General features: G+C 42.5%; 1 protein-coding gene across 2 annotated transcripts in view; it reads left to right on the top strand.

The window, feature by feature from the left end:
* Window positions 1–26696, top strand: part of atad2b (ATPase family AAA domain containing 2B) — a 133050-nt gene that overhangs the window by 92334 nt on the left and 14020 nt on the right. For both annotated transcript variants that reach the window (XM_078213086.1, XM_078213087.1), the window contains exons 22-25: window positions 1692–1851; window positions 5435–5557; window positions 15316–15432; window positions 24467–25237. In XM_078213086.1, the coding sequence (XP_078069212.1) occupies window positions 1692–1851; window positions 5435–5557; window positions 15316–15432; window positions 24467–25237 (1171 nt within the window). The remainder of the gene's footprint in view (window positions 1–1691; window positions 1852–5434; window positions 5558–15315; window positions 15433–24466; window positions 25238–26696) is intronic.

Here is a 26696-nt window from a genome sequence, read left to right as displayed (position 1 = left end):
CTGATGGACTATATGAGCCACGATTATCTCAGGTTTGATTCCTGATCTTTAAGTTACTGAATCTGAGGAGTGGTACTACAGCTGATAGTAAGAGGGTAGGGCATAAAAAAATCATTAGGATTCTAGGGTCTTAATCACCATCCAATAATCCCTTGTGGCAGGTGGCACTTGTGTGAAAGTCAAGTGTGGACAGGAATGAGCTTGAATTAGGTGACTGACGAGTACCAGCTACAGATGCTTAATTGCAACACAAGTGCAACTTGAAGGGAATCATCAGTTAAGCTAAAGTGATAATGGTGCAACCAAGAGAAGTAAAGTTAAAAAGGACCACCTGAAAGAAAATTTTAAATTAAAACTGAACATGAACAAGTGATTTATAATTTAATCAGGAGCATTTGAGAAGTCAAATTAAAAATGAGTAAATGGCAGGAATATAATTAGGAGGAGAGTAGCTAAGATGGAAGCTGAGTTATGCTTGATGGGTGAAATGATGCAACATTTATTTGTTAATCAAAAATTTAATAGTGAAAGTTTCAGCTTTACAGTGGAAGGTGGACAAAAGTGCAACACAACCTTGAGTGGCATTAATTGCTCACTTAAGGTCTCAATTTTCCAGCAAGGGAAAAAAGCTGTCCTCAAGCCTTCCCATTGCCGATTTAATCAGGTCAGAGGCAGGAACAGATGCAAGAAGATGGTGGGTCACCACCCACCATTTCCCACTTGATTAAATGCCCTCCTCCATCATCTAAACCACCTCATGAAGGGCATTTAATTCTATCTTTGATATTTGGTAAAACAGAGGTATTGAGTAGAAAATTGAGAATGTGAATGAATGTTTAGCAATCTAGTGTGAAAATACCATGACATTCATAAATAACTAGAAATGCTTCAGAAACAAGTTCTGATACAGGAGAGACCAATTAGCAATATTGAGAACTTGAGGAAATTGAGGTAGCTATTAATTTATTTAAACTGGATGGTGGTTCGGAATTGGACATAGAGGGAAGGAACTCTCTCCCAGTTTGGAATACATATAACAGATGGGTGCAGTGCTGAAAAACCGTGGTGTAAAAGAGCCAGAGACTGGGAAAAGGCAGACGTTACATTAAGAATGACAGTTAATCTATAATAGAATGCAAAGATAATTGCTAGAAATATTAGAAATGGTGGTGTTGGATCTGGAAGTTGTTTTGATAATTTTTGTGTACATAGAAAACTGAAGATGACAATGAATATATATTATGTAAAGAGTGCAAATGGGGTTACGTGCATATAAATGAAATCAGTCCTGTGGAAGGTGACATCTGGTTAGATATCCCCAATGAAAAGAAAAGCAAAGTTGACACAAGAAGTTTCTTGAAGGCTACCTATTAACATGGGATGAAAGAGCTTGTTCTATGAATATTTAGTGAGGTTATGTGAGAAGAGATATTTGAAGAGGTGATTTCAATCGACCAACTAAAATTTGCAAAAACCCAAGCTATTTAGAATCAGCTGGTAAATGTATGATTCAGTGTGTCCAAAAGAATCCACAAGTGGCAGCGCTGTATCTCAGACAAACCTCTCAATTGACATTCTATTAATATTACACTTTTATAATTTTTTTTAATGGTTTAAACTTCGCATGTGTTTATCTTCCTTTACTAATTCAGTGTATTTAATCAACGCCTTTTTGTGCAAAATATTTGTAGGTTTCTGACTATTTGGAAGTAATCATACAGCCAATGGATTTATCAACAATGATGATGAAAATTGACAACCACAAATATGAAACTGTGAAGGACTTCCTGATAGATATTAACCTCATCTGTAGCAATGCTCTTGAGTATAACCCTGATAAAGTTCCTGGAGGTAAGATGGGATTTAAAGCAGGCACTTGAGAGTGAGAGTCACAAATGAACTAGTAAACTTAACTTTGACTTAGTAGAGTCATGTCTGAAAACCTTATCAACCCAAAAATAAGGAAACAAACATTATGGGAGCGAATCTCCCAACCCACTGTGCTACTTGTGTAGCACCACTGTTCGGGAGACTCTAGCGGAGGCCATTTTGCAGGCTCTCCACTGGGCACCACGGCCTCCGTGCATCTCCGGCAGCTGGATTTCTGGCGCTGTCAGCTCTGTGCTGGAATTCGGCTTGGAGCTACATTTATTTAAATGTGAATTTACAGACAATTCTAATAACATTAGCGGGCCCAGGACCGAAATCTCCGGGCCCACTAGCCTCTAACCCCCCACCCATCCCCGCCAAGAGTATTTCACTCCAGTGGGTTTAGTATAGCTCCTCAGAGCTGGCAGCCGGACCTCATGGAGTGAAGGGGGAACAGTCGAGGCCCCCCAGAGGGTTGGGTGCCAGGAGTGGGGGGGTGCCATCTTGATCGTGCCAGCCTGGACCCTGGGAATGCCCAAGGGGCAAAGTGCCAATGCCCAGGGGGTGGGACCGCTGGGGGGTGATTGGAGGAGGTGCGGGATCCCGCTGCCGCTCTGCATTTGGGTTAAGTGATGGAGGGAGACCAGCAATCGGGGTGGGGTAGGGGGAGAGGACGGGGTCAAGCCTGGCCCAGGCATATTTGGTTCCGGGGGGGGGGGGGGGGGGGCAGCAATTGGGCTATGTGTTGGAGGGGAGGAGGGGGTTGCGGGGCTGGCCAGCAATCGGGAGGCCAGCAGACCAGGGCCACTGCTCATGCGTTAATCTCAGCGCTAACAGATCAGCACATACGCAGTGGTCTGCTCAGCACTATGCTGCCAGCCTCTCCAGGGGGAATAGGTCCTGCCCCCTGATTTTTAGCTTGATTCACGCTAGTGCACAGCGTGTGGGAGATTCATTTTGAAACTTCCATTGAAAAAACCAGCGGGATTTACTCCAGTTTTTAATCAAATTCAACACTTAGAATTTTTTTGTGTGAATCGCCCCTTATGTGCTTGTGCTATTATGTAGCTGCGGAGAAGAATACTAACTAACCTTAAGCATATGGAAAACAACACTATGACAGTGGTTTGGTCTCTCTGATTCAAATCTATCTTACTGATAGGTTATGTTTCCTCTGTCTTCTAATTGCAAATATTTTACATAAGATTGATTTTGACTTACCTAAGTTCGTTTTGGTTGAAGATCCACAACCACAACAGTGGTAATTTGGCATCAAAATTAACAGTCTTACCCAAAGTTTAGGCTGGCTGGTGTAGAGAAGTAGAAAATGTTACATTAAAGATTGTGTACTATTGAGCATAGGATTTAGATGAATTGTTGTTTTAAAAAGAAAATGAGAAGGAAATCTGGTTCAATAGACCATGTTATATGTGACCTGGGCATGTTTTATACTAGAATATCCAAAATGGAAAGTGTTCTTCTCCCCAACATCAAGGTCCTGCATTTGATCACACAAATTTGCTTTGAACTAAAATCAGAGTAAAATGGAAAACAAAGTTTCAATTTTTTAAGTGACCTGTACTTTTTTTTTGAAGAATATTGAGACCAGTGTATATTTTGCTAGATTTAGTTCAATGTAACACAAACTTTAACTGAAACACTTTTTTAATTTCACTAAGACATTGATGTTGGCACCTCCTTGCCCTGAACTAAATAAATAACAGTTAATGACCTATAGCAAATAACATTTTGTGATGAATTAATTCATAGCACATTCAGTTACTGTGAAAGGAGAGGTCATCTGCTGGAAAGTATTATGAAGAAAAATGGTGAATGTGGCTTGTTCCACGTTGGATGTGATAGTTGATTTGGAGCCAGAATTGCGTGCTTACCGCATTCCACCCATATGAAATGCTTCATAAAAGTGGCATCTACATTTTGTATGGATTAATTAAAGACATGATACAAAATATAGTTATCTGGATATTTCATTTTGAGCAGATGAATTTTAATTGTTTGCAGTAGTAAGAGCTGAGTTTCTTCTGTTCATTCACAGGATGTGGGCATCACTGGCAAGACCAGCATCTTTGCCCATCCCTCATTGCCCTAGGCAAGGTGGTGGTGAGCTGCCTTCTTGAGCCGCTGCAGTCCATGTAATGTAATGTAGGTACACCCACAAGGCTGTTAGAGAGGAAGTTCCACAATTTTGACCCAGCGACAGTGAGGAAACAGCAGTATAGTTCAAGTCAGAATGGTTTGTGGCTTGGAAGGGATCTTGCAGTTGATGGTGTTCCTATGTATCTGTTGCCCTTTTTCTAGGTGATAGAGGTCACCGGTTTGGAAGTTGCTGACAAAGGAGCCTTGGTGAGCTGCTGCAGTGCATCTTGTATATGGTGCATACTGCTATCACTGTATGTTGGTAGTGGAGGGAGTGAATGTTAAAGGTGGTGGATGGGGTGCCAATGACATGGGCTGTTTTGCCCTGAATGGTGATGAGCTTGAATGTAGTTGGAGCTGGACTCTCCAGGCAAGTGAAGATTATTCCATCACACTCCTGACTTGAGTCTTATGGATAGTGCACAGGCTTTGGGGAGTCAGGAACTGAGTTACTCGTTGTAGAATTCTCAGCTTCTGACCTGATCTTGTAGCCGCAGTGTTTATATGGATGGTCCAGTTCAGTTTCTGGTCAACAGTAACCCCAGGATATTAATGGTGGGAAATTCAGCAATCGTATTGCCATTGAAAGTCATGGGGAGGTGGTCAGATTCTCTCTTGTCGAGGTGGTCATTGCCTGGCAAGAGTATTATTTATCATGTCAGCCCAAGCTTGAATATTATCCAGGTCTTGCTGCATTTAACACAGACTGCTTGAGTATCTGAGGAATGGCAAATGGTGCTGAACATCGTTCATCAGCTTCCCTACTCCTGACCTTATGATGGAGGGGAGGTCATTGATGAAGACAGTTGGGTTTGGGCACGATCCTGAGGAACACCTGAAGTAATGTCCCGGGACTGAGGTGTTAAAAACTTCTAAGTTACCTTCATTTTGTTTCCCTCCGACTAATCTCATTCACTCTCTCCTCCCCCTCTTTCTCCTTCTCCCTCTGACCCCTCCCTCTCTTCCACCTACTCTCCCTGTCTCGTGCGCTCTCCCTCCCATGCTCTCCCTCGCTTTCTCTTTTCCCCACCCGCTATCTCTCCCTCCCTCCCACCCACTTTTTCTCTCCATGCTAGTTCACCTGATGTTTGTTAACAATGTGCCAAAGTTGATACAAGTTACCCTTCAAAAGTTAAACTAATTGCAAGAAATCATGTGGAATATTATGCATGTCCTAATGCCTTGATTGTACTCAAATTAAAGAACATTAGAATGCCATGTTTTAGTGGTACAATTTTATTCCAAAGTACCATTTTGTTGAAATTCATCAGAAAATTTCTTGTCATCTAGCTCAATTTATGCAGATCATTTGCTCAGCAAGTGTAGGAGAACTTTGCCAGTCCGGAATTTCAAAATGTCATTTGTTTGGTGCAAAGATAATTGCTTGATGTTTGTTATTGTATTGTAGATCGCATAATTCGTCACAGAGCCTGTACACTTAAGGATACTGCACATGCAATAGTTGCCGCTGAACTAGATCCTGAGTTTAACAAACTCTGTGAAGATATCAAAGAATCCAGGAGGAAACGAAGTGAGTAAATACTGAAGCAAACAATAGCTGTTGTGGCCAGAAGTCTCTGAAGAAGAGATTGGAACCTACACTGATGATGGGTATATTGTAGACTATTCTTCCTCCCCTTGGCTTTCCTGACTCAAGGATCCTTAGTTTTCAAACTTCTTTAAATGTCTTTTGTCCTTTCAGTTGTAATTTTTTACATCTGTGGACCAACCAGCATAGCACGACGGTTCTTAAATACCAAAATCATATAATTCAATTAAATTTGCTTTTATGTTAATCTGGATCATTTTATTGAAGAAACTTCCTGGGATGTTCCCCTTCTCTCCTTGAACTGTCTTTTAAGATACAGCTCTTGGACTGCTTACTTCTGATGTATTGTATTCTGAAATTAAGGGATAAGTTAGTGCTGCCTTTTTTTTTGGAGAGTTTTACTTCACTCATTCCACAATTCTACTTGTAACCCATTTTCTGAGGAAGGTAGGTGTGATTTATCCCAAATTTAGGTTTAGTGTGGCTAAATTCAAATCCATTTATTTCATTTGTACTGTATAGATTTTTTTGCTGTGTGTTTGGATATTGATTCCATGTTACTGAAACTAAATTGATCCCCATGGGTGGAATTTTCCCATCCTGCCCATCATGAAACCTCCTGCAGTCTTGAATAGAGAATCTAGCGGCAAGCCAGAAGTCGGAAATCCGCTGGCGTGAAAACAGTTTGCAATTCTTCCAATGGCAGGTTAATGGCAGCTTGGTTATTCGACTGGCTGGTGGAGTGAATTTGCATCCTTGAATGTTCATTTAAACAGCTGCTCGCCAGAGTCTCCTCATGCCTTCCAATCGTGCGTTATGCCAACAGGAAATTATGTCGGCCTCAAACCCGTTTGAAAATCAGAGGCATGCACAAGTCAAAATTCAGTTTGTTCATGACTTCAAGATGAGTGCAACAGGAGGAATCATTGGGAGCATGATGTACCCAGCTGCAGAAAGCGGGAAGCGTTTTGTGCTCCACAAGAAAAAAGCAGGGCTTTCTTACGTTGATGGGCCTGGGCCTGTAGATAGGGAAGACATAATAAAGATAAGGGTGTGTGTGTGGGGGAGGGGGTGGATGTGAAGCCCTGTAATGGCTGTGCACACAGCCTCTTGGTGAGTTGGGTGGCTGTCCACATGGGGCATGGCACTTTGTAGATGATAGATTGAGAGTTGGGTGGTGGTGGTTGGCATGTTCACCACAACAACAATGGGATCAGTATTACTGGGGCAGGCTGGAGAATAACAGGAGGCAGTTCCACCTTCACAACATGAGGCACTTGGACAGTGAGGAAGGGAGTATCAAACTCTGTCCTGAAGTACAGGTGTAGCAGCACCATTTTGAGGTCCCAGAGAAATAGCGTTCAGCAAAATGAAAGCAACAGCAAATCTGCCGGGAGAGGTGTGCGGCTGTGTGGGGGTACCATTATGCTGGGCAATGGGGCCAGGACGCAATGTGACTTATTGGTGCCACTAGAGTGGACAGGATTCAGGTTGATTACAAAGGAGAGACCTTGTTACCCAGAAAGCAACTGTGAGCCAATCCTTTCCTTTACACTCTTAAAGTGACAGACACAACTCACTGGATAAAAGCAAATTACCGCGGATGCTGGAATCTGAAACCAAAAGAGAAAACGCTGGAAAATCTCAGCAGGTCTGCAGCGTCTGTAACAAGAGAAAAGAGCTGACGTTTCGAGTCCAGATAACCCTTTGTCAAAGCTAAAAGGCATAGAAAGTGGGAGATATTTATACTGCAGGGGGAGGGAATGAAGGATGAATCGTAGCCATAGAAACCAGGGGACAAGACTGCTAATAGCTGTCCACAGAGAGAATAAAGGATGTGAATGGCCAAACAGCAGAGAAGCTGTGACAGATGGAGGTATTGGGAGAGGGGAGGGGGAAATTGGACAGAGGTAGAATGTAGAAAAGGGGAAACGGGGGGAAGAAAAGAAAAGGTAAGGGAAGGGAGATAGAACATAGAAAAACTACAGCACAAACAGGCCCTTCGGCCCACAAGTTGTGCCGAACACATCCCTACCTTCTAGACCTACCTATAACCCTCCATCCTATTAAGCTCCATGTACTCATCCAGGAGTCTCTTAAAAGACCCTATTGAGTTCGGCTCCACCACCACTGACGGCAGCCGATTCCACTCGCCCACCACCCTCTGTGTGAAAAACTTACCCCTAATATCTCCCCTGTACCTACCCCCCAGCACCTTAAACCTGTGTCCTCTCGTAGCAGACATTTCCAACCTGGGAAAAAGCCTCTGAGAGTCCACCCGATCTATGCCTCTCAACATCTTATACACCTCTATTAGGTCTCCTCTCATCCTTCGTCTCTCCAAGGAGAAAAGACCGAGCTCCCTCAGCCTATCCTCATAAGGCATGCCACTCAATCCAGGCAACATGCTTGTAAATCTCCTCTGCACCCTTTCAATCTTTTCCACATCCTTTCTATAGTGAGGTGACCAGAACTGAGCACAGTACTCCAAGTGGGGTCTGACGAGGGTCTTATATAGCTGCATCATTATCCCCGGACTCCTAAACTCAATCCCTCGATTGATAAAGGCCAGCACACCATACGCCTTCTTAACCACCTCCTCCACCTGCGGGGCCGATTTTAGAGTCCTATGGACCCGGACCCCAAGGTCCTTCTGATCCTCTACAGTACTAAGAGTCTTTCCCTTTATATTGTACTCCTTCATCCCATTTGACCTACCAAAATGGACCACGACGCATTTATCTGGGTTGAAGTCCATCTGCCACTTGTCCGCCCAGTCTTGCATCCTTTCTATGTCCCTCTGTAACTTCTGACATCCCTCCAGACTATCCACAACCCCACCAACCTTTGTGTCGTCGGCAAACTTACCAATCCATCCCTCTGCTTCCTCATCCAGGTCATTTATGAAAATGACAAACAGCAAGGGTCCCAGAACAGATCCCTGGGGCACACCACTGGTGACCGACCTCCATTTAGAAAAAGACCCATCTATACCCACTCTCTGCCTCCTTTGGGCAAGCCAGTTCTGGATCCACCGGGCAGCAGCCCCTTGGATCCCATGCCCTCTCACTTTTTCCAGAAGCCTTGCATGGGCGACCTTATCGAACGCCTTGCTAAAATCCATATAAACCACATCTACCACCTTCCCTTCGTCAATGTGTTTAGTCACATTTTCGAAGAACTGCACCAGGCTCGTAAGGCACGATCTGCCCTTGACAAAGCCATGCCGAGTATTCTTGAGCATACTAAACCTCTCTATATGCTCATATATCCTGTCCCTCAGGATCTTCTCCATCAGTTTACCAACCACTGAGGTTAGACTCACCGGTCGGTAATTACCTGGGCTATCCCTATTCCCCTTCTTGAAAATAGGAACCACATCCGCAATCCTCCAATCCTCCAGCACCTCTCCTGTCTCCATCGACGATGCAAAGATCATTGCCAGAGGCTCTGCAATCTCTTCCCTCGCCTCCCACAGTAACCTGGGGTACTTCCCATCCGGACCTGGCGACTTATCTATCTTGATGCCATTCAAAGATTCCTGCACAACCTCTTTCTTAAAGTCCACATACTCAATCCTTTCAGTCCACCGCACGCCTGCAGTACATCCACCCAGGTCTTTCTCTTCTGTGAAAACCGAGGCAAAATACTCATTAAGCACCTCTGCCATTTCTACTGGTTCCGTACAGACTTTCCCGCCTTCACCTTTTATAGGCCCTATTCCTTCACGTATCATCCTTTTACTCTTCACAAATTTATAGAACGCCTTAGGGTTCTCCTTAATCCTACCTGCCAGGGCCTTCTCGTGACCCCTTCTGGCTCTCCTAATTTCCTTCTTTAGTCCCTTCCTACAAGCCGTATACTCTTCTAAATCCCTATCTTCGCCAAGCTCTCTGAGCCTTTTGTACGCTTTCCTTTTCTTCTCGACTAGGTCCCGCACAGCTTTCGTGCACCACGGTTCCTTTAACCGACCAACACCTCCCTGTCTGCTCGGAACGTTGTCCTGTAGAACTCTAGACAGACATTCCTTGAAAAACTGCCACCTCTCTTCAGTACATTTCCCCGAGAGTACCTCCTTCCAATTTACTCCTCTAATTTGCTGTCTAATGTCTTCATATTTCCCCTTACTCCATATAAACACTTTCCTAGCTTGCCTGATCCTCTCTTTTTCCAATGCAAGCCCAAAGGAGATAGAGTTATGATCGCTATCCCCAAGATGCTCTCCCACTGAGAGATCTGACACCTGTCCAGGTTTATTGGTCAGTATCAGATCAAGTACAGCCTCTCCTCTTGTAGGCTTGTCCACATGCTGTGTCAGGAAACCCTCCTGAACACACCTAACAAACTCTTCCCCATCCAATCCCCTTACCCTAGGGATATTCCAATCTATGTTTGGGAAATTAAAGTCTCCCATCACAACAACTCTGCTATTACTGCATCTCTCCAGGATCTGTTTTCCTATCTGCTCCTCCACCTCCCTGTTACTATTGGGCAGCCTATGGAAAACTCCCAGCAAAGTGACCGGCCCCTTCGCACTCCGAACTTCCACCCACAGAGACTCGGTGGACAATCCCTCCACAGCATACACCTCTACAGCTGTGACACTATCCCTGATCAACAGTGCCACTCCACCCCCTCTCTTGCTGAAATAGGGGGAAGGAAAGCATGGGGAGGGGCGAAGAAAAATGAAGAAAGACCATAAAGAAATAAAAGATAGAGAACAGTAGAAAATTTAATAAAATAGAATGAAAACAAAGGGGGCCGAGGTCGGATGGAGCAAATCATCTGAAGTTGTTGAATTCGATATTGAGACCGGAAGGCTGTAAAGTGCCTAGCCGGAAGATGAGATGCTGTTCCTCCAGTTTGCGTTGAGCTTCACTGGAACATTGCAGCAAGCCAAGGAGAGACATGTGGGCATGGGAACAGGATCGTGTGTTAAAACAGCAAGCAACCGGAAGGTCAGGGTCCTGATTGCGCACAGACCGAAGGTGCTCAGCAAAGCGATCACCCAGTCTACGCTTGGTCTCTCCGATATAGAGGAGACCACATTGGGAGCAGCACTGGCTTCACATCAAAGTCACATCACCAACAGAGTATAAGATAGGATTGCAGACTTCGTGAATGCAGGCAATAGTGAAGGGGGTACAGTTGCATCATTCCATCTATGAGGCCAGTCATGATTTCACCATAAATGCCATTCATAATGGGCCAAATGCCTTCCACTCTTCGACCATGAGCAACTGATAGGTCATTAATTTACTATTACAAAGAATGGAACACAGAGCTACTTTGGTTAAATCATTCTATTTGCATCTTATCACCCCACAAAGGGTTCCAGATGTCACATCTGGAATGTTACCTTGATCACCTCATTGTGTGTGTTAGTATCTCAGAGGCAAGGCTGCATCAGAGTGCACGTTAAGGCAGCCAAAATTGTGGAGCCAGACATTTTTCACAGGTTTTTAAATTGTAGCTTCTCTTTCTGGACGCTAATCATTCTTGAGTTCAATGTTTCATTTCAAAGAGAAGGCAAATGGATTCATAGTTGTGATTCTCAAGATATGGAGAAGCATCACCTAGCGCAGCTCCAGCAGGAGGTGCCACTTGGGAGGACATGATAAAGGGGAGTCAGAGCATGAACAGGAGGGTGAGGAGGAGAGACCCAGACAGTGGAGGTGACTCGCCACACCGAGGGTTTTTTTAAAAGAATATCCCACTTACAAATGAGTGAGAGGCAGTGCCAGACACTCCTGCAATTGTTTAGAGATCTTGTTCATCATATATGCCACATTCTTCATGAAGACTATGAGCGACATGGTGGCACAGTGGTTAGCAGTGCTGCCTCACAGCTCCAGGGACCTGGGTTCAATTCCTGGCTTGGGTCACTGTCTGTGTGGAGTTTGCACATTCTCCCCATGTCTGTGTGGGTTTCCTCCGGCTGCTCCGGTTTTTTCCCACAGTCCAAAGATGTGCGGGTTAGGTGCATTGGCTATGCTAAATTGCCCCTTAGTGTCCCGGGATGCGTAGGTTAGAGTGATTAGTGGGGTAAATATGTGGGGTTTACGGAGATAGGGTCTAAATGGGATTGTTGTCGGTGCAGACCTGATGGGCCGAATGGTCTCCTTCTGCACTATAGGGTTTCTATGATGACTTGATTTCACTTGGAGTTGGATGCTTCCCCCTGCCAGTGGTTTTGAAGCTGATGGCATTACTTAGTTTCTTAGCCTCTGGGTCTTTCCAGGGATCAACAGAGGATTTGTGTGGCATCACTCAGTCCAAAACATATTGATACATAAAGGAAGTCACTGATGCCCTTAATAGAAGGGTCCGTCGTTATGTCAGGTTTGCTCTGGACAAAGTTAGCCAGGCTGCAAGGCTCCGCAACCATCTCATGCTTCTCAAGAGTGCACAGTGCAACAGACTGCACTCGTGTGGCTATACCATAAACAGCAAGTGCTACCATTCCATCAGTGTGAAACTGGTTTGTCACCATCCAAAGCACATCTTGCATGGTACCCTTGGAGTTGTCTTGACTCCCGCACCATGAGTCACTACAGGTGCCTGGGATGTTGATACAGTAAGAAGTCTCACAACACCAGGTTAAAGTCCAACAGGTTTATTTTTTATCACGAGCTTTCGGAGCACTACGCCTTCATCAGGTGAGTGGAGAATTGGGTTCACAAACACGGCATATATAGACAGAGGCTCAATTGCAAGATAATGGTTGGAATGTCACCCTAAACACGTTAAAGAAGCCATCCCCTATAGACAAGCAGGATCTGCTCAGATGAGAAGGAACTCAACAGACACTGAAAGACACCCTCTTAAGAATGGGATATGGCGCTCGACTCATCGATCGACAGTTCTGACGTGCCACAGTGAAAAACCAGAACGATCTCCTCAGAAGACAAACATGGGACATGACCGACAGAGTATCCTTCGTCAACCAGTACTTCCCGGGAGCAGAGAAACTACGACATCTTCTTTGGAGCCTTCAACATGTCATCGATGAAGATGAACATCTCGCCAAAGCCATCCCCACACACCCACTACTTGCCTTCAAACAACCGCGCAACCTCAAACAGACCATTGTCCGCAGCAAACTACCCAGCCTTCAGGAGAACAGTGACCACGACACCACACAACTCTGCCACAGCAACCTCTGCAAGACATGCCGGATCACCGACACGGATGCCACCATCACACGAGAACACCACCTACCAAGTACACGGTACATACTCACGCGACTCGGCCAACATTGACTACCTCACACGCTGCAGGAAAGGATGTCTCAAGGCATGGTACATTGGCGAGACCATGCAGACGCTACAACGATGAACGGACACTGTGTGACAATAACCAGGCAGGAGCATTCCCTTTCTGTTGGGGAAACACATCAGCAGTCAAGGGCGTTCAACCTCCGATCTTCGGGTAAGCATTCTCCAAGGCCGCCTTCAAGACATAATGCGGAATCGCTGAGCAGAAACTGATAGCTAAGTTCCGCACACATGAGGACAGCCTCAACCGGGATCTTGGGTTCATGTCACATTACATGTAACCCCCACGACTTGCCTGGGCTTGCAAAATCCTACTGTCCTGGCTTGTGACAATTCACACCTCTTTAACCTGTGATTATCCCTCTCTCCACTCGCATTGTCTGCACCTGTAAAGACTTGACTACCTGTAAAGATTCGCATTCCAACCATTACCTTGCAATTGAGTCTCTGTCTATATATGCCGTGTTTGTGAACCCAGTTCTCCACTCACCTGATGAAGGAGCAGTACTCCAAAAGCTTGTGATATCAAATAAACCTGTTGGACTTCAACCTGGTGTTGTGAGAGTTCTTACTGTGCCCACCCCAGTCCAAATCTGGCATCTCCACATCATGGGATGTTTGAGGGCTAGAACATCTGCAGGGATAGTTGCTAAGGCATAAGGCGTACCAATTAAATACTGGCTGACTAGCCATCCAGTACCAGCCTGATGATGCAACTCTGGAAGTGCTGTCAACTCAATGGTGCAGATGCAACGATATGCGGCGTTGGAACATCAGGCAGAGATTCGAGAGTCATTCAGCAGACTAAAGTGAACAATGGAGGAGTCCGTCCTGACATGCAAGCACCTCAAGGCCACAATGGAAAGGCTGGCGACCACCATGAAGGGCTTGGTTCAGCAGATCTTGCTGGATTTACGTTTGGCCTTGCACTCCATGGCCACACACCCTGGTGGGTACCATTAAGATGTAGGCAACATGGGGCAAGGCACTTTGACCTCTCTCCAAGTGCCCATATATTTTGTTAATAAGATATTTTGACCATTTCATATTCCATTTTAAATCATAGAAAATCATAGAAACCCTACAGTGCAGAAACGGGCCATTCGGCCCATCAAGTCTGCACCGACCACAATCCCACCCAGGCCCTACTCCCATATCCCTACACATATTACCCGCTAATCCCTCTAACCCACGCATCACAGGACACTAAGGGGCAATTTTAGCTTGGCCAATCAACCTAACCCGCACATCTTTGGACTGTGGGAGGAAACCGGAGCACCCAGAGGAAACCCACGCAGACACGAGGAGAATGTGCAAACTCCACACAGACAGTGACCCAAGCCGGGAATCGAACCCAGGTCCCTGGAGCTGTGAAGCAGCAGTGCTAACCACTGTGCTACCGTGCCGCAATTTATACAAATTGTTTGTATAAAACGACAAATTATTCCCCTTGTCAAATTTTTTTGTATTTTGATTGTTACCCATTCCTTAACCACATTAGATCCTTGTTTCTCTTTCTGCTTTTAACTTTATTGGGATGAATTTCAAGTGCAACTTCCCCATTTTCTTTCAGCATTTATCCACTAGGCTTGTATTCTCATCAATTTTCATCTTATTTTCCTTCATTGTCTGAATTTTAAACATTTAGTGCAATGATGCTTGAGACAGTATCTATACGTCCCCATGTCCATTTCAGATCTGATCGCTATCATCACCTGATCTTTGTTGCTTTCCAGTTCCAATTTAATTTCTAATATCTGATTTGTTTCTTGATGTGTGGATTAGAGCAGCCTCTGACCCATTTGACTGATCAGCACAAGGTGTAATGAAGTAATCCTACACCACCCCTAAGAACATACATGGCTATTTTTTTTCTGTAGCTGTTACTCAGATAATTACCTGGAGAATTGAAATTCCATTCGATGAGCTCAGTAGCATGGTATGAGGTTATGAAACTTAACTAATGATCCAGATCCCTGGAGATGTGAATTCAAATCCCACCATAGCAGTTTGTGAATTGGATTTAGTTAAATAAATATGGAATAAAAATAGCAATAGCGACCGTGACCATGACCATGATTTGTTTTGTAAAAATCCAACTAGTTCATTAATTTCCTTTAGGGAGGGAAACCTACTGCCTTTACCCTGTCTAGCCTACATGTGGTTCCAGATCTGTATTAATTTGGATGATTCTTAACTGTCCTGTGAAGTAGCCTAAGCAAGCCATTTTAGCAGCTCACTATCACCTTCTCAAGAGTAAGTAAGGATGGTCAATAAATCTTGGCTTGTCAATGATGTCCACGATCTGTGGATGAATAATAAAAAGTTAAAGTTGCTGAGTAAATCAATATGATTCAGATGCTGATTAATGACTTAAAATTTTTATTTCTTGCAATATATATGTATATGGTAAGATGCTACATTGAAGATTATTTGTAAAATCATGCTTTTTACTGTGTGCAGACTTGCAATCAGTAGCAGAGCAAACAAGTCACAATATAGAAACAAAAAGAGACGCAGCTCAAGACTCATCTCGGAATTTGGAAGCAAGCACCACAAATGGGGAATGCAAACATACAAGTAGGTGCTAAGACTGAGTATAATAGTTGCAAAAGAATCCTGTACAGTTTTTCATTTTTTTAAAAACTGCTAGCATTTTTGAGATGTATATTTGGTGCTACTTTGTTCCATTACCAAATAATTGAAGTTTGAACATCCTACCATGATTTGTGTACCATGTGTATAAATATTCCACCCTGCCTATAAAACTTCAGTTTTTTTCTGTTTATAATTGCAATTACGTAACATTTATTCAATACTATCTGCCTTGATAACTGATCGTAATGTCATTGGTGTATTACTGTTGAGCTTTATAGGTTAAGTGATGTGGCATTTGGGATATACTGTAGGGAATTGTATTTGCAAAAATGAAAAGGATTTCTTTTACTGGTGAGGGACTGGGAAATGTTTGCATTCCAAGAGATTGGGTATCTTTTTATATGAATCTCAGAAATATAACATGCAAGCACAGAAAACAATTAAGAAAGCAAATGGTATGATTGCCTTTATGTCAAAGAGATTGGAGTGTAAGAGTGAAGAAGTCATATTATGATCACATAGAGCCTTGGTGAGACTACATTTGGAGTACTGAACACAATTTTGGTCTCCTTACTTAAGGAAGCACATACTTAAGCATTTTGGAAGGCCTAATACAGATGGGAAATATACAGGAAAAGGCAGAACCCTTAAGAGTATTGATAGGCAGAGGGATCTGGGTGTACAGGTATGCAGGTCTCTGAAAGTGGCAACTCAGGTGGAGAAGGTAGTCAAGAAGGCACACAGCATGCTTGCCTTCATCGCCAGTGCATTGAGTTTAAAAATTGGCATGTCATGTTGCAGCTTTATAGAACCTTAGTTAGGCCACTCTTGGAATAGAATGTTCAATTCTGATCGCCACACTGCCAGAAGGATGTGGAGACTTTGGAGAGGGTACAGAAAAGATTTACCAGGATGTTGCCTGATATGGAGGGCATTAGCTATGAGGAGAGGTTGGAGAAACTTGGTTTGTTCTCACTGGAATGATGGAGGTTGAGGGGAGACCTGATAGAAGTCTACAAGATTATGAGGGGCATGGACAGAATGGATAGTCAGAAGCTTTTTCCCAGGGTGGAAGAGTCAATTACGAGGGGGGCATAGGTTTAAGGTGCGAGGGGCAAGGTTTAAAGGAGATGTAAGAGGCAAGTTTTTTTTAAATGGAGCGTGGTGGGTGCCAGGGGAGGTAGTAGAAGCAGATACGATAGTGAGTTTTAAGGGGCGTCTTGACAAATACACGAATAGGATGGGAATAGGGATATGGTCCCCGGAAGGGGAGGGGCTTTTAGTTCAGAAGGGCAGCATGGTCGGTGCAGGCTTGGAGGGCTGAAGGGCCTGTTCCTGTGCTGTAATTTTCTTTGTTCTTGAATGGAGAGCAATGGAAATTCACCAGATTGATTCCTGAAATGAGGGGATTGTCCTATCAAGAGAGATTGAGTACACTGGGCCTATTCACTGCAATTTAGAAAAGTGAGAAGTGATTTTATTGAGATGTATAAAATTCTTAATGGGTTTGATATGTTTGATGCTGGGTGAATGTGCACAGTAACCAAGGAGCCTAGAACTAGGGGGTTACAGTCCCCAAATAAAGGGTTGGCTTTAGGACGAAGGTGAGAAATGTATTCCCTCAAAGGGTTTTGAATCTTTGGAATTCTCTATCTATAAAGCTGCGGATGCTCAGTCACTTATTTAAGATCAAGATTGATAGATATTTGAATTTTAAATGATATAGCGTGGGAAGGAATTAAGATATAAGATCAGAGTTGATCATATTGAATGATAGAGCAGACTTGAAGGACAAAATGGCATACTCCAGGTCATATTTCGTTTGCACTACTATCTATATGCCCTGGACCAACACATTGGAATATGGATGTTAAGTGGATACTGCGATATTAAAACAAACCAGTTTAAAAATTTGCTTTTAGCACACAAGTTTGGGCCGAATTGTTGATTACCATAATTTGTATTTTTGGTGGAATTGTTAAAACTGATGTCTCAGGTTTTGTACTCGTGCTGTAGAAGAAAGAGAGATGTGGAGTACTGACTGACATTCAATGGCAGGTTTCAGAATGGCTCAGGGATAGAGAGAAAGGGCTCACAGGTTCTTGGATGAAGCACTGGCAGGGAGATCCGGGAGGAGAGGTATCCTGTAGCTGTGGGAGAGGGTGTGGGTAAAACAGTCCACCCCATCCTTCTTGCACCCTGTAGCAGCTGGTGTTGCTTTGTTTTTGCTTCATGTCCTTCTCAAATCTCTTCTGCATATCTTAGTGAGATGCCCAGGACCATGCACTCCTTTTCTCCTGGTGACTTCTATGGTACTTGGTAAGGTAGTGTGACATGGCAGTTAACTTTAGTTGAAGTTTTCAGAGAATTCCCAGAATACATGTTGATAGAATATTGTCCCAAAAAGTCTTGTGCGTTTCAGAAATTCTCTTCACAGCAATTGAGCAATAAAAGGTGTTTTTAATGAGTGATCAAAATCCACAATAACAACTTATTCATTTGTATTCAGCTGGTCAATTTCAGAGAAGGCATTAGATCAAATGCTATCCACCAAAATGTTAGCAATTGCTAACAGTTAATTGGTAATCAGTCCCTCAATGGGGCCATTCCTAGCATGCCTTCATTTCCTTTATCAAAATGGTTTCTTGTGCTATATAAGGTTTTTTAAAATTTATTTATTAGTGTCACAGGTAGGTTTACATTAACACTACAATGAAGTTACTGTGAAAATCGCTTGATCGTCACACTCCGGTGCCTGTTCGACTACACTGAGGGAGAATTTAGCATGGCCAATGCACCTAACCAGCATGTCTTACGGACTGTGGGAGGAAACTGGAGCACCTGGAGGAAACCCACACAGACATGGGGAGAACGTGCAGACTCCGCACAGCCAGTGACCCAAGCAGGGAATTGAACCCGGGCCCCTGGAGCAATGAGGCAGCAGTGCCCCCGGTGAATTTTGAAAAATTTTTTTAGTGTCACAGGTAGGCTTGCATTAACACTGCAATGAAGTTACTGTGAAAAATCCCCTAGTCGCCATACTCTGGCACCTGTTCGGGTACACTGAGGGAGAATTTAGCAAGGCCAATGCACCTAACCAGCACGTCCTTTGGATTGTGGGAGGAAACCAGAGCACCCAGAGGAAACCCACGCAGACACCACAGACTCCACGTAGACAGTGACCCAAGCCGGAATCGAATCCAGAGCCCTGGCGCTGTGAGGCAGTGCTAACCACTGTGTCGGGCTAAACCAGCACTGCATCTGGCCACCTCAGAGACTGTTTAGCTCCTGAAGCAGCTGGCAAAAATCACTCCCCCTTGGTCTCCAAAGGAACAACACGTTGCTGGATATTGTCTTTTGTATAATTTAAAATTTACAGAACCTCTGCCAAATCCAACCCAAATAAGTAGTATTTCATCCAAAATGAAATTATTCTTTGAAGTTTAGTATTCCTTTCTTCACTGTTTGGTTATGTTCGTACCTTATCAGTTTGTTATCATTACTGGGTTTGTTCTCGCATGAATTCCTTTGTTTTAAGCTTTTCCCATCTAAATGTATTGTCTGATCTAACTCTTGAGTTTTGTATGCTAAATGATACACATGTATAAACATGTTTGGATTTAGTTATGAAAAGTCTTTAAGATTAAATATTCAGCTAACACATAGAAACATAGAAAATAGAAGCTGGAGTAGGCCATTGGGTCCTTCGAGCCTGCTCCGCCATTCATTTTGACCATGGCTGATCATCTGAACCAATATCTTGATCGCGCCTCTTCCCCCCCCCCCCCCCCCCCCCCCCCCCCCATAACCCTTGATCCCGTTAGTCCCAAGAGCTATATCTAATTTCTTCTTCAAGATAAGTTGAGACAGCACTGTATAGTGGTTAGCACTGCTGCTTCACAGTGCCAGGGATTCGGGTTCGATTCCTGGCTTGGTTCACTGTCTGTGTGGAGCTTGCACATTCTCTGCGTGTCTGCGTGGGTTTCCTCCGGGTGCTCCGGTTTCCTCCCACATTCTGAAAGACGCGCTGGCTAGGTGCATTGGCCTGAACAGGCACCGGACTGTGGCGCCTAAGGGAATTTCACAGTAACTTCATTGCAGTGTTAATGTAAGTCTTACTTATGACTAATAAATAAACTTTAACTTTAGATGACACTGAACTTTACATGGGAAATTGGACTGTTGATTGCCAGCACTGTTCATGAACAATGACATCCGTCATTTTAATGCACCCACACATTCACAGAAGTTTTTCTTTACATACTGCTTAATCACTGTGAGGTTGTAGACATGGAGTTATGGTGGTGACAGAGGTAAAAGAGGATGACAGACCATAGGAAAAGAGCATGTAGAGTATGATAATCGGTTCGGAGGTGTAATGAAGAGATGGTAGAGTACGGAGAGATGGATGGACATTTGGGTGTACCAGAATGGGATTGGAGCCCAGCGAAATGCATATCTGTTTGTATCGATATTGTACTGCTGTTCCAAGTGCAACTGATGGGGAGAGCTGGGGATCAGTGCGGGAGAGAGGAGAATTGATGGGGTAAGCAGAAGGAAGTGAACAGTCAACAGTGGGCTTGTGAGAAATTAATCTCTCTTGTAGAACCTGGACCAGTAATGTGCAAAAATAAATGGATAATTCCTCTTCATCTGCCAGGCCTCATTAGTTATATCTGCCTCCCGGTTCCATTTTGTTCTCCTTGCCCATTTGCTGGAGTGATTTGAATTCTTCAATGAATGCTCAAACTGATTTGGTTCTGGTATTGGTCATTTGCTTGCCACTATCCCTGGTTTGGGATAACATGGGGTCTTCAGAGGCAAAATTAGTTAGACCCTCTGCTCTTTAGAGCTCGAGCCTTAGGCCAAATTCCAACCAACTGATCTCTCCCCTTCTTGACTACACCTTTGTAATTTTGTCCAAATGGGATTGGGACTCTTAGATTAAATACCTTTTCACAGAGCATTGGTGGAGAAGCTGTCCTGATGGGGGAAGTTGAAGAAGAAAACAAACTACATATATAAAACAAACTTAAAAGTTCAAACAAACAACTTCCTGAAAACTTACTTACCTCAACCCAGCACAAAAGGAACTTGTAACTGAAGCAGAAAATGCTGGTAACACTGCAGATCAGGCAGCATCTGTGGAGAGGGAAGTGGAACTAAGGTTGATGACCTTTGGTCAGACCTTAAGGAGTTGCAAACAAAAAATCACGCTGGCCATATTTTACTGGAACAATAATTGCTTGTTCATGCCCAAGCTGCTGTCATTGTGCAAATCAGGAAATTAAATATGCCATGAATTAAGAATCTGGTTGGTTTACATCTCACACGTAACCTTCTCATTTTTTTTGAGAACTTGGTAAGTTTGCACTATGATTGCCTTTTGAACTCAGCATATGTTGAGTCTGATAATTAACACCATAAAGTACCTTTTGCAATTGTTAATGCAATAGCAGTCAACATCTTTGGCCCAGAAATTGAACAGTTTAATTTGTAGAGTTTCATCCCTTATTATTAAGAGATTTTAAAATTGTTAATTTTCTAATCTTTTCTTGATTTTCCATACTGTCTTCCTTCTTAATCCAAGCTTTCTTGCCCTCCTTATTTTCCTCTCTCTATCGAATCAGACTTTATCAGTTATTCCGGTTTCTAAATAATTAAATCTCATCAGTTAAGGAAGTAAAGTGTTGATCCTACAGTTCATGTATACACCAGATTCTGTGCTGCACCATTAATAGCTTGTGGTTTTCGGGCAAGTTTTGACGCAAGTTGTTTGGAGAATGTGAATTGTCCATTTTGAGTAAGATCTAGCCCATAACTCTCTCATTGAGATCTAAGAATGGAATTTGTTGTATAGTGCCATCCAGTGGCCAGAAGCTGTAATACATGTGGACTAGTTGTTTAACCATATACTATTAAGTATATTATGTAACACTGTTTGTGCAATTCTGTGTTGGACAAGAACATTGAAGATACCTATTATAATGCTGCTGACACACATTTAAAATGAGTTCTCAATTAAGTGTCCACCTCATACCAAATTTAAAATAGAATGGCTGTCATCTTCTGTTTCTGTGACTGTGTCCTGTGCTGCTACTAGTTAACCAAAGCAGTTATCTATTGTACTATTAATTATTGAGATAATCAGTTTTCTAGTTTTAAATTTCACTAATGATCAATTAATTTGTCATTAAATTTCATGGTTCAAATGCTGAACATGTTTTATATTTTATAACTTATTGTTGATTTATAGTTTTACAATTCATTGACTAGTATTCAGTATCTCTTCCAATGCCAATCGACTTTAAACCCACCAAATTACTTGAACAGTGAAACTTCCTTGCTCTACCCAGCATGCTTTCTTAATATCCCAGAACATAAAACTGAACTAAAAGAAAAAAACCTTTTTAACTCTTGTAATCCACGATAAAATTTCTACTCGCACTGTTAGAGAGTTAAGTGAAGTAGATCACATTTCATTATATGGCTCTCGCCTCCATCCCTTTATGTCCAAAGAAGGCAGACTTGAACCGATATTGGGAAAACCAGTTTAACCATTAAGTGCCAGATCGAGCTGGGCCACATACAGCACTATCGACCCTTTCTCTCATCTACGAAAATTGTTTATTATTGTAGAGTCATCATGAAATGCACATACAGCTCTTGTTTTTTCAGTATTGCCAACCATTGTCTTAACCTTTCTTCCCTATCATCTCCACCTTCACAGCCAGCGACAAATGTGAGGAGCTTATAGATTTCTCTGTTTGATACATTGGGTTCTATAGCTTCTCTTCTGTTTTCCCACATGCCTTCTCCAAGCTCATCTTATCCACAAGATTTACTTCTTGCTCTCCTGACACAATTCGAACTTAACTATGAAAACCCAATTTCCTTTTTTGACTCCCATGTTTGCTGACCTTGTTAATGGTTCTCTCTCCTTAGTTTCCTGTTTCCTTCAAATTGCCATCATTACTCATCTCCTCAAGAACCCAACCCCTGACCCCTCTGTCTATGCACATTACTGCACCATCTCCAACCTTCTTTTCCCCAAAAGTTTTTGATCATGTTGAGCATTTTACTTGAGCATTTTTTTCTAGAACTCCATGTTTGAATCTTTCAAAACAGAGATCTACTCCTGCTGCAGTATCAAAACAGCTCTTATTAGAGGCACAATCACATCCTATGTGACAGTGACAAAAGGCAAACCTTCTCAAACTGTGTTCAGTCTGTGACACAGTTGATCCGCCATCCTCCTCCAGAGCGCCTCCATTTCCATCCAGCTGGGTGTGACTGCCTAGTGACCTCGTTCCACCCGCATTCACTTAATCATGCCCCAGAATCACCACTAGTGGTTTCTCGTTTCATTCTCACATAGTTACTTCTGGTGTCTCTCAAAAACTTGTCCTTGGCTCTCATCTTCATCCTTCACCTTGGCAGAAACACAGCAGGTTCCACACGTGCACTGATGAAACCTAGTTCAACTTTGCTGCTACCTCCCTTGAACTCTTCACTTTCTAAATACTGCTTATCCACTATCCAATACTGGATAAGCAGAACTGTCCTCCAGTTGAATATTAGGGAGTTGAAGCCATTGTCTTCAGTCTGCACTCTAGACTCCACTCCCTCACCACCTATTTCATCCCTCTCCTTGGCAGCTGCCTGATGCTAAACCTGCTATTCACAACCTCTGTGTAATGTTTGACCCCAAGATGAACTTTTAACTACATATCCATGCTGCCACTAAAACCACCTAATTTTACATCCTGAATGACCTGTCTCAGATTCTGCCTCAGCCCCAGATTCTGCCTCAGCCCTTCTGCATCTGAAGGCCTCATCCATGCATTTGCTACTTCTAGACCTGACTATGCTAACGTACTCCTGACTGGCCTCCAACATTGTACCCTATACAACCTTGAGGTCATCCAAAGCTCTGCTGCCCATGTCGTGACTCGAACCTAATCATTCATCACCCCTCTAATTTTGGCCTCTTGAACATCCCCAATTTTACTTTTTCCACCATTGGCAGCTTTGACTTCAGCTGTTTAGACACTAAATTCTGGAATTATTTCCCTAAACTTGATCTCAATTTTAGTTATCTGATCTAAAATCTCCCTATGTAGCTTGGTGTGATATTTTGTTTTATAATGCCTCTGTGTCGTTCCTTGGGGCATTTTATTCTATTGAAGATGCTACATAAGTACAAGTTGTTCCTGGTATTACATTTATGGTTCTTTTCACAACTATGTAAAATGCAGCTTTTGGATCCATAGTAATTTAAACATTTTGCTCACTTAACAGATGAGCAATGCTTTTAGCAACCCGATCTTCCACCTTGGGTACAGAAACAAATTTTAAACTAAATTAAAATTAACCTTCTCAATGATCATTACTGTTTTAAAAACCTGGAAAAAACTTCTGCTATTTGGGTGAGGACATGCCAAAAAAACTTGGTTTAAGCTAGAGGGTTGTGAAGGCAACTTACTTTGTATACCGTCTGTACTATAAATCAGCAGCTGGTTAATTTATGCTGACAGTGCGTTAAGCACAGCAACAAAGAAACTTGGTGCATGTGTACCTCTGTGGAGCAGTGCGACTCCTTGGGCAGTTAATTTAATATTTAGCATGGAATTTTAGGAGTGCCTTAATTCTTTTGGTCTCCTGGGAACTTAGCTGGTAACTTTTTAAATGTACAATAAGAAGAAAACGCATTTAATCTTAATCAACTTCTCCTAGTTTTTACAACTGAGTTTTTCGTAGAACTATGTTTGGTGCATGTTACTGTTCATGACATGGATCTAGATTGGAATAAACAAAAATGTTGAAAGGGAATTGTTTCATACAAAGCTATGATCCATTAATGTTGAAGGTAGCCAGCTGAAAAACATCGAGTTGGTTTGCTGCTCCATGGGGCATATTACTGGTAAACACTGAAGGCGATTAGGAATGCAGTAGTAATATCAAATGAATCATCTCACTTTAGTATTGATCATTTCTATTTCCTGTTACTCAACAGTTCACATTAAAAGGAAACCGCGTCGGCGTTCCAAATGGGGTCGAGGTATTATTAAGAAGCCAAGGAAGGTGATCCATCTCAAGAAAGAAGATGATTATATTAAAAATGATGAACATGATGGTGACCAAGGTGAAGAAAGTGAACTAGCAGAGAATGGAGAACTCGAAGTGAGTACAGATTACCACGAGAATGGCGATCTCTCCCTGACCAATGATGAATCGTCGTGTGACATCATGGATGTTGCCCAGGTGGGAAATAAACTTGAAAATGGTACAATGGAAAAAGGGAGAGATGCTCTCAAATCCACAGGAAAACAGGACTGTGCAGGCTATCAATTAGATGGGAATAATGAGTTTTCCAAAAGAAAAACAAACGCTGCCCCAGGAGAACAGTGTGTACCTAATGATGCGTGCACTCCTGGCAAGGCGTTGGTACCTAATGAGTGTACGTGGAGTGATGAATCTATGGCAAGTGCTGAAAGTGAATCTGTTCAAGAATGTTTGGCTGGCAGGACGTGTACATCTGGTAATCCTGCACCTGGTAATGATTTGTCTGATGCAAAACATGAACCTGGAAGGGAACGTGAACGTACCAAGGAGTCCATGACTCAGCTTGTGCCAAACTCAAAGTTACCCGTAATGGAAAAAGACAAAAAGCAGCTGGTTGAAGATAGCTCTCACACTGTCACTGGTGCAGCACAGGCAGCCATTGCAACAAAGTGTTCACAAAATGAAGATGTTGATCTAAAATCACTAGGACCTGAAAAAGATGGTAATCTTTTTAATTTACTAATAGGCACTTTATGTGTAATGCACAGATTTGAATGTCTGAAGTTACTGTAATGTATAATTTGTGTTTATGTCAGTTGTAAATTAATTTCACTTTACAGTCATCACTCCAGTAAGATAGATTTGCGCTAGGACATTTTTTTTTCTGTGTACTATAAAATAATATAAAGCTGACTTCCAACAGTCTATTGTATAGTAGACCATTGACATGAAGTACATAATGTAAAATAGGTTTATGGATGACAAGCTGACTGACTTGGAGCTACTGTTTTATCTTTGAGTTCAGAATTTAAATCCAACCCACACCAGTAAGATAAGTCTTTTCCTGATGAGAATTGCAACAATTATGTACAAAAATTATATATATGATAATCATAGGCTGCCTCCTAATAAATGAGTCAGCCTCTTTACATATTCAATCTTGCTGATGTGAAAAGTGGAAGTGGCACACAGGGTACAGTCACAGCTTTTGAGATTGGAATTGAGGCAGTGTAGAGGACACCTATGAATCATTAGAGCAGAGTAGCGAAACTTTACATGGATGCCTCCATCTATGATGCACCTAACTAGGGAGGACCATCTAGATGTGGAGAGAAAGGAAATTTCTGTTCATTTGTGCTCATTTATTTTTAGCTTTTTGAAGTACAAATTGTGTTTGATTCAAAAGTGAGTTGACGAGGAAATAAATGCTAATTTGAAAATGGCTCAAATCATTAGGCTAAATGTTTATTGCAAAAATATAATCAAGCCTTGTAATACAATGCTGGACATTATTAATGTCAATTAAAATCAATTTAGCTTATTTTTTTGACTTAAGATTTGGGCTCAAGGAATATCCACATTTCCATTATATGTGTATAGTGTCAGTACCTGTGAGCTACAAGGTAGAGTTGCTTCTAATCTGTCCGGCAATTTGCTTAAATTGCAGTTATAATAGTTTGAATTTTCCATTTTGCAGGCTCAATGCCTTTAAAACCTCTCTGTGCATATTTGCCAAAATTAACAGTGATTTTATTTTCCATGAACCCATCCTTGATGGGAACTGGAATGGAAATTGATTATTGCATCCTTACACCTTTCAGACAAAGGTAATCTTCATATAATTTATCTAATTCATAGTCAAATCTGGACCAATCTGTTTCTGTGTTAAAATAAGTAGTGGGAGAATGGTGGTGTGGGCATGTTGAGGGGAAATCTTGGAAATTAAAGAGAAAGGACAATGCAATTGTGTAGAGTAGCAATAGGGGTAACGATAATTAGAGTGTGAGAGGAAGGGCAGAGTTATAAACCTAAGAGTGCTCCCCATCAAATTGGGTGAGTAGAGAGAAAGGTAATTTAATAAAGATAATTAGAAGCATAAAATGGATACAGCACAGAAGGGCGTCATTTGGTCTGTGCCGATTCTATGAAAACAACTCTGATGTCTCTCTTCCGTGTAACAC

The sequence above is a fragment of the Mustelus asterias genome, chromosome 5 (assembly GCF_964213995.1).
Source record: "Mustelus asterias chromosome 5, sMusAst1.hap1.1, whole genome shotgun sequence".
NCBI classification, from domain to species: Eukaryota; Metazoa; Chordata; class Chondrichthyes; order Carcharhiniformes; family Triakidae; genus Mustelus; species Mustelus asterias.
This window is presented reverse-complemented; position numbering and strand designations above follow the sequence as displayed.